The 14,551-nt window shown below is 51.6% G+C and overlaps 1 protein-coding gene across 1 annotated transcript in view; it reads right to left on the bottom strand.

Annotated features, from left to right (window-relative positions):
- The window catches only part of LOC144893314 (uncharacterized), a 97,829-nt gene that overhangs the window by 24,734 nt on the left and 58,544 nt on the right, over nt 1-14,551 (bottom strand). Inside the window, exons 4-5 of the mRNA XM_078783656.1 lie at nt 13,357-13,686; nt 6,377-6,643 (exon numbers count right to left, since the gene is read on the bottom strand). Of these exons, the coding sequence (XP_078639782.1) occupies nt 6,377-6,643; nt 13,357-13,686 (597 nt within the window). The remainder of the gene's footprint in view (nt 1-6,376; nt 6,644-13,356; nt 13,687-14,551) is intronic.

Below are 14,551 nucleotides of genomic sequence, written 5' to 3'. Positions count from 1 at the left end.
ATACTGTTAATCTTTTAATAGCACATTAAATGTGTTTCCCGATTGTACTGTTCATGTTTTAATCACACATTAAATGTGTGTTTCCCGATTGTACTGTTCATGTTTTAATCACACATTAAATGTGTGTTTCCCGTTTGTACTGTTCATGTTTTAATCACACATTATATGTGTTTCACAATCACACTGTTCATGTTTTAATAGCACATTAAATGTGTGTTTCCCAATCGATTTGTTTATGTTTTAATAGTACATTAAATGTGTGTTTCCCAATCGGCATGCAAGAACATACAGTAATCAAGCGTTACATTATGTTACGTAATCATCAAGTGTTAAGTTACACAAATTACTCTAACACTGATTTATATTCATGGGTGTTATGTCTAAATGGAGGAACCAATTAAAGGACTAAGAGACAGGTTTCTTCCAAGGGCAGCATATTCAATCCAGAACCATACAGCGTAACAATTACTTCAAGCAAGCGCAGCACACACCAAGTGTACAAGCACCTCAAGGCATTGGCAGATCCAGAGGGGGGTTCAGGGGGTGCGCACCCCCCCCCCCTTCCGATTTTCGATAAATTACAAGCTATGAATATCCTGGAACGGCCCTCGTTTCCAGATTATTTTCAATAAGGAACGTTCCAGGCAGTTTACCAACGCTCAGAGGTTTTAACACACACACACACACACACACACACACACACACACACACACACACACACACACACACACACACACACACACACACACACACACTTCATTAATTTATAGCAGAAGGAACAGCTGGGCAAGTCGGTTCACAAGTTCATCCATCCGCCATTAGTCATCGCGAATCTGCTGAACAGTTGGACCAGGGAAGAATGCAAGGAGCTGCAGAAACTTCCAAGAATGCACAAAATGCCGATTCTGACGATCAATTTTAATACATTTCCTGGGGGAGGACCCCAATACCTCCATTCACCCCTCTGCTCCCTTTGGGGATATGGCTTGGTGCACCCCTCCATCTTGAAATCCCTGGATCTGCCCCTGCGAAGGCCACACTTTCATCCCGTCGACGCACCCAAAAAACAACCACCGGAAGTCACTCCAAGAAGAACCAGGCATTCAAATAACTAACGATTGTCCTTACATATTATAATTAACTGATTATTGTGCTTACATATTATAATTAACTAATTATAGTGCTAAATTACTAAAAAATATCGTTATGTGGCGGACACGAAAGCTCACTGGCGTGATGGCATCATTCCGCGCACCAAGTGGGTGGCGGCCACACCCGAGGGGTAGGCGTGGCCGCGGGATATACACCGGGCGCGCAGCCCGGAGCGCTCCAGTGCTACAGTGGAGCTCTTGTAATAAAGACTCTTTGAACTTACCGCGTTGTCCGCTTCCTCCTTGCTAAACAAGTTGCGCGCGTAGCACCGCGCTTCATTGGTGACCCTCCGACGTTCTGGTCAGCCGTCGCTGACCACCCGAACCCGCCACAGCAATGGCAACCAACGCGGTCACGATCAAACTCCCCGAGTTCTGGGAGGTTCAAGCTGAAGTTTGGTTCCTGCAGGCAGAAGCCCAGTTCCGACTTCGAGGCATCACGGTGGACGAGACCATGTACTGCCACGTGGTCGCCTCCCTCGGGCCCGGCATGGCCGCTCACGTCGTGTCGGTCCTGAGGAACCCACCGGCCGACGGCAGGTACGAGGCGATCAAGCGTCTCCTCCTCGCCACGTTCGGCCTCACGGTGGACGCACGGGCCGACCGCCTCCTGGACCTCCCCGAGCTCGGTGACACGCGACCGTCGGTCCGCATGGACCATATGCTGTCGCTGATGGGCGACAAAACCCCGAACGCTCTATTCCGGGCGTTATTTCGACGCCAGCTGCCGGCACGAGTACGCCTCGCGTTGGCCGGTTCCGTGATAACGGAAACCCAAGCTCTCGCTGCTGTGGCCGACAAGTTCTTCGCGACTTTGGACATGCAGGCGAGTTTTGGCGCGGCCGTCGCGCATCTCGAGGCTGATGCACACCTCGTGGCTGATGCTGATGCACACCTCGCGGCCGCCGCCACGCCCCGCCCACCACCGCCGCCGCGGAGAAAACCGCGGCCTCCGCCGTCAACCTGGTGTTTTTGCCACGCCTAGTTCGGCCACGAGGCTCGGCAATGTCGCCCGCCGTGCTCATTCGGCAGGTCGGGAAACGCCCGGGCCGGCCCTCGGTAGTGGCACTGAGCGCTGGCCGTTCAAACAGCCTACTGTTCATCACGGACACCTTATCCGGGCACCGTTACCTGTGCGACACGGGAGCGCAGGTGAGTGTCGTTCCCGCCGGTGCGTCCGACAAGCAGACCGCGGGCCGGGGCCCCGCGCTGCTTGCTGCCAACGGTACGTACATTCGCACATACGGAAATCGCTGCCTTTCTCTGCGGTTCGGAGGGCAGGTTTTCCGGTGGTCGTTCGTCACTGCCGACGTGCCTATGGCACTGCTTGGCGTGGACTTCCTGGTGGACGTAAATGGCCTGTTGGTGGACGTAAAGCACAGAAGGCTTGTCCAGGCTGAGACGTTCAGCTCGCTCGCTTGCGCGCTGCCCGCCTCGTTGAGCAGCTCCCGGAGCGGCTCATCGAGCTGCTCGCCGAGCGGCTTGCTGAGCAGTTCGGTTCCGGCCAGGTTGATCTGTACGCTTCCGGCAGCGAACAAATTCACCCGCCTCCTCGCCGGCTTCCCGGCCCTCATGCGGCCCACCTTCTCGGCGGGGGCCGTCAAGCACGGGGTGGAACACCACATCCCCACCGCCGGGCCACTGGTCTACACCCGGGCACGCCGCCTCGAGCCGACGAAGCTCGCGGTAGCTAAAGCGGGGTTCGCTACGCTGGAGCGGCTCGGCATCGTGCGGCGCCCTGAGAGTGCTTGGGCGTCGCCGCTCCACATCGTGCCAAAGCCCGGCGGGGGATGACGACCATGCGGGGAATACCGGCGCCTCAACGACGGCACCACCCCCGACCGCTACCCCGTCCCCCACATTCAGGACTTCTCCGCCCGGTTGGCGGGCATGTCCTTCTTTTCAAAGGTGGACCTCATACGCAGCTACCATCAGGTCTCCGTCAGGCCGGAGGACATCCCGAAGACGGCGGTCATCACGCCATTCGGACTTTTCGAATTTCTTCGGATGCCCTTCGGTTTGAAGAATGCGGCTCAGGCGTTCCAGCGACTAATGGACAGCGTCTTGCGCTACTTGGATTTTCTGTACGTCTACCTGGACGACATCCTCGTCGCAAGCGCGTCCCGCGAAGAGCACCTTCACCATCTCCGCACGCTTTTCGAACGCCTGGGCCAGCATGGCCTCATCGTGAACCCCGCCAAGTGCCGGTTCGGCATGGCCGACATCGACTTTTTGGGGCACCGCATCACCAGGCACGGGGCCGTCCCCCTACCGGCCAAGGTGGAGGCGGTGAAGGGGTTTCCGCGCCCCCGCACGATCAAGGGGCTCCAGGAGTTCCTGGGCATGGTAAACTTTTACCATCGGTTCCTGCCCCGCATCGCCCAGCTCCTGCGCCCATTGCACGAGGCCCTCCGAGGGAAGCCGGGCAAAGGTGACGTTACCTGGACCGAACAGATGGACGCGGCGTTCGTGGGCGCGAAGCTCGCCTTGGTTCATGCCCCCATGCTCGCGCACCCGGCGCCCGATGCACCGATCGCCCTCACCACCGACGCCTCGGACTACGCGGTGAGCGCGGTGCAGGAGCAATGGGTGTGTGGTGCCTGGCAACCGCTGGCATTCTTCAGCTGGCAGCTTCACCCGCCCGAACGCCGTTATAGTACCTTCGACCGCGAGTTGCTCGGGCTTCACCTGGCGGTCAGGCAATTCCGCCATCTGCTCGAGGGCCGTGCGTTCACGGCCTTCGTCGACCACAAGCCACTGGTCTTCGCGATGGGCAAGGTCACCGAGCCGTGGTCGGCCCGGCAGCAGCGTCACCTCTCAGCCGTGTCCGAGTACACGACGGACATCCGGCACGTCGCGGGGAAGGACAACCCGGTGGCGGATTGCCTTTCACGGTCCGTCACCCACGCAGTCCACCTTGGCATCAACTATGCCCGGATGGCGGCGGACCAGGCCGCCGACCCCGGCGTCCAGGCCTTGCGGACCGCCGTCATGGGCCTCCGCGTCACCGAGGTGCCGTTCGACGGCGCAGGCACGGCCCTCTTGTGCGACGTCTCCCTCGGGCGGCCTCGCCCCATCGTGCCCGCGGGCTGGCAGCGCCAGGTTTTTGATGCCATCCACGGCCTGTCCCACCTGGGTAGGAAGGCCTCCCAGAGGTTGGTCGCCGACAAGTTTATCTGGCATGGCCTCCGGAAGGCCGTCTGCGGCTGGACCAGGACGTGCCTTGCGTGCCAGCGCGCGAAGGTGCACCGACACACCCAGGCCCCATTGGCCCCGTTTACGCTGCCGGAACGTAGGTTCGACCACGTTCACGTGGACCTGGTGGGAGCTCTGCCCCCCTCGCGGGGTTTCACCCATGTCCTCACAATGGTGGACCGCACCACCCGGTGGCCGGAGGCCGTGCCTTTGGCGGTGACGACGGCGGCGGACGTCGCGCAGGCGTTCATCGCCACCTGGGTCGCCCGGTTCGGCGCCCCCTCGGACATCTCGTCCGACCGCGGCCCCCAGTTCACCTCGGAGCTCTGGGGGGCGGTCGCGTGGGGGCTCGGGGTCCAGCTGCACCGAACCACGGCCTACCACCCCCAGGCCAACGGCCTGTGCGAGCGGTTCGCCCGCTCGTTGAAGGCCGCGCTCCGGGCCACCCACCGCGACGGCGGCTGGGTCAACAGGCTCCCCTGGGTCCTGCTGGGCTTCCGGACGGCGCCCAAGGACGACCTGCGCGCATCCGCGGCGGAGTTGGTCTTCGGACAACCGCTGCGGGTGCCGGGCGAGTTCCTCCCCGACCCCACGGCACCATGGTCCGCGGTGCAGGAGCGCTCTGCGCTTCAGGAGACCGCCCGGAGGTTCGCCCCGGTGCCGACGGCGCACCACGGGCACCCACCTACGCACGTCGCCCCGGAGCTTCGCACCGCGGAGTACGTCTTCGTCCGGCACGACGCCCACCAGACACCACTGCGGTCCCCGTATGACGGGCCTTTCCGCGTGCTGGAGACCGGGGTGAAACATTTCACCTTGGACATCGGCGGTTCTCCCGACCGCGTCTCAGTGGATCGCCTCAAGCCGGCCCACCTCGACGTGGACCACCCTCCGCCGGTGGCTCGGCCCCCGCGTCGAGGCCGCCCCCCTGCGGGCGGACCCCTGGCACCGCCCAGCCCCGCCGGCACGCAGCCCCCTGGTCCAGCACCCATCCCGGGTGCCGCCGGAGGCATCCCAGCTGGCATCCCTGCACCCCGGACGCCGCCAGTCGCCAGAGGGCGCTTCGGCCGGGTCATCCGTTTGCCCCGCAAACTGGCCCTCCAGGTGCGCGGGAATTCTGGGGGGGGGGGGGGGGGGGGGCGTGTGGCGGACACGAAAGCTCACTGGCGTGATGGCATCATTCCGCCCACCAAGTGGGCGGCGGCCACGCCCAAGGGGTAGGCGTGGCCGTGGGATATACACCGGGCGCGCAGCCCGGAGCGCTCCAGTGCTACAGTGGAGCTCTTGTAATAAAGACTCTTTGAACTTACCGCGTTGTCCGCTTCCTCCTTGCTAAACAAGTAGCGCGCGTAGCACCGCGCTTCAGTTACGTAATTTTTGAATTTACCCATTTTGGGGATAACCGATCTGTGACCGTGTGATGAATCGGCTCGTTCTGATATAACTATAGCACAGGCTGACATGGTGAGATGTGTCGAGTTATTTTTTGAAAAGTAAATTAAATATGTTTCCTATTGGCGCTGTTTGCCTTTTAGGAGTGTTTTAAATGTGCGTTTACTAATAGGCCCGTAACCGGATTTTGTCCAGGTTGTGATCACAGTGCGGCCATTCTTGTTTTAACTTAGGATTCCATCTGGCCATGTCTACTCATCAGTTCGCCACTTTGGCCTATTAGTCTTAACGAATCTGCCGAAATGTTGGGCCAGGGAAGAACGAAGGAACTGCAGAAACTTCTAAGAACAGAGGAAATGCCGCCTCCGATGATCAATTTTTCAAAAGAAACTTCTAAGAAAACAGGAAATGCCGTCTCCGATGATCAATTTTTCAAAAATTCCTGTGGAAGGAAAACAAACGCCAACCCCGACCCACCCACACCCTTCAGCACTATGACATGGTGCACCACTCCCCCCTTCTGCCCCCTGCCCCATCATCTTGAATCATTCAATCTAAACGATGTTTGTGTCCATGACAAGGTAATAAACACCGGGTACGGGCTCTTTACAAGCAATAAACTTGTGTGTGTTACTCACATTGTACATCCAGGGTTCTTGTTCCTGATTTGAAGATTTTCCCGCCAAATTCCATGTCACAGTAACATGATGCTCCGTTGTTTGAGGTAGAAGCTGAGAATACAAGGTTCGCAGTTGTTCGTTCTCCGTCTCTTTGAACCTCTTTTGTTCCATTTCCCGAACATCGTGCATAGAGATGGAGGTTAAAATGGCTCTGAACGGCACAAGAGAAGGTAACGTTTTCACCATCCACGGGAATCTCTGGTACGAACCGGGAAGTTGGGAGATCTGTGCAGGGAGAGAGAAAACGGTAAAATGTTTATGAAGAATAGAAAACTAATATCTGTGAAAACTACTTCTGGTGATGACGTCAATGGTTCCGTTTTTAGTTCACCTTGACTTTAGTTTAGTCTGGTGAGCTTATGCGATCAAGCAGTGTCCGTAGGTAAGTCAGTGAGTGAGTGAGTCTGTAACCCTTCAATCATTATCACTTGAACCAAACACACGATTTTGATGCCACAAGCTTCAAATCTGATGCCTAACGAAGGTTTATTGACCGCATCAAAATCTGCGCTAATTAAGGGCAACTACGGGGGTGTTTCTGAGCCCCCCCCACCCCCTCCCCCCCCCCCCCCCCCAAATTATTATTTGCTCTCTTCTCTGAAAATACAAACACGATTTCAATCAAACTTGATGACAACCTTCATCGCCCATGATGCACCAGAGTTTGTTCACAGTTGGTATATTAACCCCAAAATTTAATAAGTTCATGTTTACATTATCATATTGTAACATACTGTGATGTCATATCCTTTTTCCGGACTCCGCCACCTGTTGTGCGCCCCGAGGGCTTTTTCCTGTACCGTCACTTCCTGGAATAAACCGCTATTGGACGCTTGCTCTGTGTCTCTGAATCCATCGATTTTCGATGCCATCAATCTCGAAAGGATTTACAGTGACAGGTGCTTTCTCATGCACAACCTGAGACAGCAGATGAACAACATTACCCGGTAGAGGTTCCTCAATGGCGCGGGAGACGACTCAATGCGTCTGCACAATACATTTCACGTCCTGACCTGTACACAAGCTTGGATTCATAACTAGCAATGGTTGGAGCCCAACGTTGCACCCGACCGGATGAAGTCGGTGATACTACCTTATCCAACCCCCAACAGACCGAGGAGGGGTTTGTGGTCAGTTTCCAATATGAAATGTCGGCCATAAAGGTACTGGTGCATTTTACCCGCTCCAAGAAATGCAAGAAAGGTCAACCTGCTCATACCGACGTTCCGTACTTGTTAGTTTCCGCCATGCATATGCAACAGGTTGCAAAAGACCAGCATCGAGGAAACTTTGGGAAAGGAAATTGGGAACCAGCATCGAGGAAACTTAATGAGAAACTCATCAACATGCCGGGATGGAAATGCCAAACTCCTCAACTCTTAACTAATTTTTTTTTTTTTTTTTGTATACTGAATCGAGGCTCGTGAAAGAGCTGACATTTACTTCACAAACAAATCAACCAGACAAACAAAATATATAAAAAGAGGGAGCGGAAGACAAGAGAAGGGGAAGCACACAAACACTTGAGAGCCCACAACATTTAAGAGCAAGGAGATGTGTGGGAGGGAGAGGGCTTGGGGGGAGGAGGCGTGGGAAGGGGGGGGGGGTGGGAGAAGTATAAAACACAAGGACACCAAGGACTTCCAGGACAGAAGTTGGTATTTCAAAAAAGTGGAATTGGGGTGAAATTAGCGGGGATAGAAAAGATCAAGGTTTTGGATGGGGGAAGATAAGAGATGGTGGTGAACAGCTGTTTTAAAGACCTGGAGGGTGGAGTGGCATTGAAGAGAGTGAGGGAGTTTGTTCCAGAGGCGGGAGAAAAGAGGAATGAAGGAGTGAAGGTGAGCAGAGAGTCTTGATTTTGGCAGTTTAACCATAAGAGGGTTGCAGGCAGATCTTGTGCGACCTGTAGGAATATTTGCGGGACAGAGCCCAGAGAGAGCTGGGGGGGCAAGGCCAGAGAGGAGTCGGTAGAAGACGGAAAGACCACCAACCTGCCTGCGGTGAGTGAGTGAGAGGCCCTTGGAGTTAGCTTCATCGCGGGAGAATCCAGTGATTCTGAATGCTTTGGTTTCAACAGCATGAAGACGAGATAGGTGTGAGGCAGGAGCACCAGCCCAGAGGGGAGAGCAGTATTCCATTGAGCTGTGGATGAAAGCCTTGTATGTGGTGAGGAGCTCAGGTGTGCCAAGGAAGGACTTCGCACGACGGAGGATGCCCAGTCGGCGACTGGCTTTGGAGGCCAGATTTGAAATGTGGTTTTCCCAGGAAAGATCATGGCAGATAGTGAGACCCAAAAGCTTGAGTGACAGAACTTCTTGGAGAGGATTATTCAGAAAGTGGATGGGAGGGTTGTCCAGTCGGTCTTTTCGGAGAGACATCGTAAGAGTGTGAGATTTGTCAGGATTGAAAGACATGTTCCACTTATTTGACCAGTCTGTGATTTTGTCCTGGTCTGCAGAGAGTGAGGAGGCTGCAGACTGCCGATCTGAGGGATGAAGAATGGAGCGACAGAGAGTAGAGTCATCAGCAAAGAGATAGAGAGGATTTTCAAGAGAGTCAGAGAGATCATTGATGAAGACCAGAAAAAGACCTCCTGCCGACCCCAACCTTTTGCCGAAAAAGTGAGGTCTTTTTCATGTATCCCGTGTATAAGACGGCCCCAGTTTTTTACCTGTGATTTTCGCAGGTGCATGCTTTGCACGCGAGAAAACCAACAAGCAAGACTAGAAACATCGCTCGTTTGAAAGCGGGTCCGTGACGCCCTGGCCCAGTTGGATAAGGACATTGTTGTAAAATCGATTCTGAAGTGCGGAATTTTAATGGGCTTGATGGAACACAGGACGATATCCCATGGAATGACGGTGATGATGAGCAAAGTCACGATGATGACACGCCCGTCCAGGACTGTGATGATCTGGTGCGGACTCGTGATTGGCAGGAACTATTCGGGGAGAGTGATGATCGGTGTGATGATATGGTGCGGACTCATAATTGGCAGGAACTATTCCGGGAGAGTGATGATTGGTATGATTATATGGTGCGGACTCGTGATTGGCAAGAACTATTCGGGGAGAGTGATGATTGGTATGATTATATGGTGCGGACTCGTGATTGGCAGGAACTATTCCGGGAGAGTGATGATTGGTATGATTATATGGTGCGGACTCGTGATTGGCAAGAACTATTCGGGGAGAGTGATGATTGGTATGATTATATGGTGCGGACTCGTGATTGGCAAGAACTTTTCGGGGAGAGTGATGATATGATGCGGACTCGTGATTGGCAGGAACTATTCGGGGAGAGTGATGATTGGTGCGATGATATGGTGCGGACTCGTGATTGGCAGGAAGTATTCGGGGAGAGTGATGCTGACGAAAGTGACTGAAGGTTTCCGCCTTTAGGGCCTTGTGTAATCCAACCTCAGCTCAGTGGTGCCATCTGTCTACAGTTACATGACTTATCTTTCACACTGTACATACTGTACCACATATTCATTTTGTGCTGTCATTTCGTCGTCGATGCTTGGTTATCTCAATCAATATCCTGTTGTATATTTTATCATTTCTTTTATCATTTGAGACAGAAAAGAAAGTTGCAACAAAGTTGTAAATACATTTTATAAAGCCAATTTAGGTAATTTCCGGTCTCATTTGTCATTTTTGAGCTACCCAGACTGTTTTCTACGCTTTTGTCCCCTTGTTTATGACCTGAAGAATCATTTATTATTCTGACAACCAGTTGCACATATTATTCCTTGCTTGATGCTCAGCATTTAAAAAGGATCGAGCATGGACTTCTGTGCACAAGTGATTCTTCTACATTGAAATATCGTTCCAAAAACGATGTGCTTCCCCTTCTCTCCCCATCTTGTCTACCGCTCCCCTTTTTATATACTTTGGTTCTTTGTCTGTTTGATTTGTTTGTGTGATAGATGTTAGCTCTTTCACGAGCCTCAATTATGTATACAAAAAAAAAAAAAAAGCACAGGGCCCAGAACACTGCCTTGGGGAACTTCAGCCTGAACAGGAAGAGGAGATGGGAGAAACCCATTCAGGACCACACGTTGACTACGACTAGAGAGGAAGTCCGCCAGCCATGCGTGGAGATTTCCATGGATACCAACAGAGGAGAGTTTGGTGAGCAGAGCGGGGTGCCAGACCGTATCGAAGGCACGTGATATGTCAAGGGAGACAGCTCTAATTTCCTGTTTGGCATTGAGGACCTCCATCCATTGTTGAGAAAGCAGAAGCAGCATGTCCAGGGTAGAGTGACCAGGTCTGAAACCAAATTGATGATCAGAGATCAAGCCATTGGAGAAGAGGAAAGATTTCATATCTGAAGCAATGATGGATTCCATGACTTTGCTGATAATTGGGAGAAGGCTGATTGGTCTGTAGTTGCTGGGATCTGTTTTTGCACCTTTTTTGTGCAAAGCGGTGATGTTGGCAGATTTCCAAGCAGATGGCAATGACCTTGAGCAAAAGAGAGGGTGAAGACAACAGAGAGAGGGAGTGAAAGAGCGGAAGAACAAGATTTTAGGACCCGTGGGCTGATGCCGTCAGGTCCAGTTGCAGAATCAGAGTCGAGGGTTGACAGAAACTTTTCCACCTTGTCAGGAGGAAAGGACACAGAGTCCAGGAGCAGCTGGGTACGACTGGGTACGGTGGGTACAGAGAGGGATGGGTTTGGGACACAAGATTTAGAGGCAAATACAGAGTTCAGGCATTCAGCTTTTTCACGTGCGGAGTCAGCCGTGTGGCCGTTTGAGGTGAGGGAGAGGATGGAGGGGGAACAAACACCAGAAACAGATTTGACCAGATGCCACCAGGATTTGGAAGAGGGAGACAGATAAAAGAGTTCTGTCCTGAGAACGGAGAGATATTGTTTCCTGGCTCTCCTGAGGGTGGACACACACTTGTTTCGGGCTTTTTGAAAGGAAATGAGATTTCCTTCCGTTGGATTTGCTTTCCAGGAGACGAAAGCAAGTTGTTTCTGGGCAATAGCCTCACCACAAGATTCCGTGTACCATGGATGGGAGGAAGGGTATGACAACTGAAGACGAGATGGGATAAATCTGTGCATGAGAGAGAGCAATTTACTTTGGAAGAATTCCCAGGATGAGTTGATGTCAAAGGCGGTAGAGATGGGAGACCAGTCCAGATGATTGATGGCTGCTTGAAGACCGTGCCAGTTGGCCTGAGTGAAATGCCAGACTCGTCGATGCTGAGGAGGCTCTCTGAGAATGGTCAGAGAGATGTCCACTTTAACAAGCACATGATCAGATGAGCCGATTGGAGCAGAAGAAGAGCAGCAGACATTTTCATGGAAGTTAGTCACAACCAAGTCCAGAAGAGAAGATGCTCCGTTGACTGAGGTCCGGGTCGGGAAATTGACAGATTGTGTCAGTCCCAGTGAGTCACAGATGTCCTTTGCTGAAGAGCCATGGCTGGTGAGAGAGGTACCGACACCCAGCCAACTGGCATGGTGACAATTGAGATCACCACATATGAGGAAGAGAGAGTTGGGATGGGTAGATAGAAGTTGGTCCATGTTTTCAGACAGCGAGATGTAGATGGAGTCATCACTGTTTGGTGGACGGGACAACACACATATGAACAAAAGGTGGGAGCGAAGGGGAAGCCGTAGCCAGAGGTATTCCTGGGGGTGAGGTGGAGAGAGGGCAGTGCAGGGCGAGTGAGGAAGAGTTTTTTATAAAGATAGCAACCCCCCCCCCCCCCCCCCTCCAGGACGAGGCTCAGATCTATCATACCGGAGGAGGGAGTAACCTGGGAGAGATACCAAGGAATCAGAGACATCATGAAGGAGGAAAGTTTCTGTTAAGCAGATCACGTCTGGTTTGTCAGAAGCAACCTGTATGGAGAGATCAGTCAAGTTTGAGCGAAGGCACCGGATGTTTGAGGTCCATACTGTTAAAGAAGAGGAAGGGGGAGCATCGGATACAGAACAGGGGGGGGGGAGCGGTAGGGTAAGATGTGGAAGAGGAGGAACAGGTAGGGAGAGCTGTTGAAGGTGTGTCAGAGATTTCAGATAGGTCAATTCCCTCAATAATTAAGTTTAAGCTCATTTTGACCTATTTAAAGTTTATTATGAAACGTTATTTTTAGGTCACCATCGCTAAATATAGGTTTATATTTTAAATAACCATCTTGTACTGGAACGTTTGTTCAAAGATTTTCAGTGTGGGCTACTGTTATTAACAACACCGACATGGTTTGTTCAACTTTGTGATGATCCTCATAATCTGTCACAGCGCGTCGGGTCCGCAGAAGCAGCTTCCTGAGCAAGGGTTACACTGGGTGGTTTGCCATTGCCTTCCCAGCAGTAGTTCGAGCGGTAATTTGTAATCTGTTCATGGTGCCAGCGAGAGCACGCCGATTCTTTCTGGAGGACACCGTGGTCTGTGAGATCTTTATCGTCCACCAACTAATGCCAGCACATGTACGGGACGCTCAGTTTAACATCAATCGGATGGAAGACACACACATTGATTAATTCCTCCACTCTGTGAAACAACGGGATGAGAGTTTATAGCTCGGTGGGGATTCGAACCCAGGCTAGACAGCTTGGAGGCGAGTGTGCACACTTTGAGGCCATCCTGTCAGCCCAGTTTGTATCTTAGCGCACTGTTAATACACAAACTGCGGTTCCATGTTGTATTTATTCCGTTAAAACGTATCTCGTTTGGTACAAAGCTGTTCTTATGGTAAAATATTGAATATTGAGCTTTGCCTGCGTGCGGAGATATTCAAAAGCAGCGCGGAAAGGGGATGCCGGAAACTGGAGACAGAAAACGTACAAACGCATGGAAGACAAATGTACAAACACATGGTAGACACCACACTTTTCATGATCAAATAGATCATTTTAACAGGCTGTTATATTCGCTCTACTCTTAGTCTTATCCTTGTACTCACCATAAACTTCCACTCGAATTCCAGATTCCCACGATTGCTCTCTCGGTTCCTTTAGCTTGAAGTAATAAGTTCCAGTGTCGGATTTCATCAGGTTTGTGATTGTTAAAGAACAATTGTTATTCATTCTGGTTCTTTTAAATGTGAAACGATTTGTTGAACTCAGAGAGTCAATGGAAACATCCTGTGTATAATATGATGTGCTTTTGATGAACCACTCTCCAGTTGGGAACACTGATCCGACCTGTTTTGGTTCGTACCGGAGTGTACATGGTAACACGACTGTTCCTCCAGTAAATCCGTAAACCTCCACCCCATATGTGACGTCATACACTGTGGAGAGAGAACATGGCACAGGGAGAAAAAAGGGTTAATACCAGGTACAGGTAATACCAGGTATTTATTGAATATATTTAAACGATGCCAGGCATGGTAAAACCATAACATTTAACACTGATTTTCACTCCACACTCTATAATGTGAGACATATTTATTCTTTCTCATCAGAATGAATGATGCTTTTGAAATTGTTCAACAAATCCATTGAAATTTTAAACAATAAAACAGAGAAATAAAAACGTTAATTATTGTGAAGTGAAAACCCCTTTGGATCAAAAACATGGAATCTGTACCAGACCTGACACAAGCTGTTCTGTGGTTTGGACTGTGTTTATTAACAAATAATACAACACATTGTACTATCAACTATATTGTGATTTGTATAATTACTACAACAATCACAGGTAAATCACAGGTAAAGGAGACACTGGATTGTGGAACCAACATCGGCTGCAGCTGGACAGACATACCCGATTTTGGACAATTATCGGACAATGTGGAATAACCCGATGTCCACGTCTTGTCGGCTTGTTTAATCAGTGTTACCTGAGGACAGATTTATGTCGTCGAGGGTTTGATGAAAAGAGTGAATGTTGGTTACTGTGTGATCCATTCTGTGATTATAACGTCATACTTACAGGTAAGTGTGAACGTCGGACTGTAGTGGACCCCATCGGTGTTTCTGGCAACGCAGTCATAATCTCCGGCGTGTTCCCACTGCAGGGGGTTCAGTTCATGAGAACAAGTATTTCTCTCTTTCGGACAATTTTCAATTCGCCTCCATTTATTGTCCTTGTACCATGAGATTGTGGAGGGAGGGTTGCTCTCCGTTTCACACAACATAGTGAGTGATTGTCCG

The sequence above is a fragment of the Myxine glutinosa genome, chromosome 8 (genome assembly GCF_964187855.1).
Source record: "Myxine glutinosa chromosome 8, kmMyxGlut1.1, whole genome shotgun sequence".
Lineage (NCBI taxonomy): Eukaryota > Metazoa > Chordata > Myxini > Myxiniformes > Myxinidae > Myxine > Myxine glutinosa.
The sequence above is the reverse complement of the archived record's forward strand: the minus strand, read 5'-3'. Positions and strand labels throughout refer to the sequence as shown.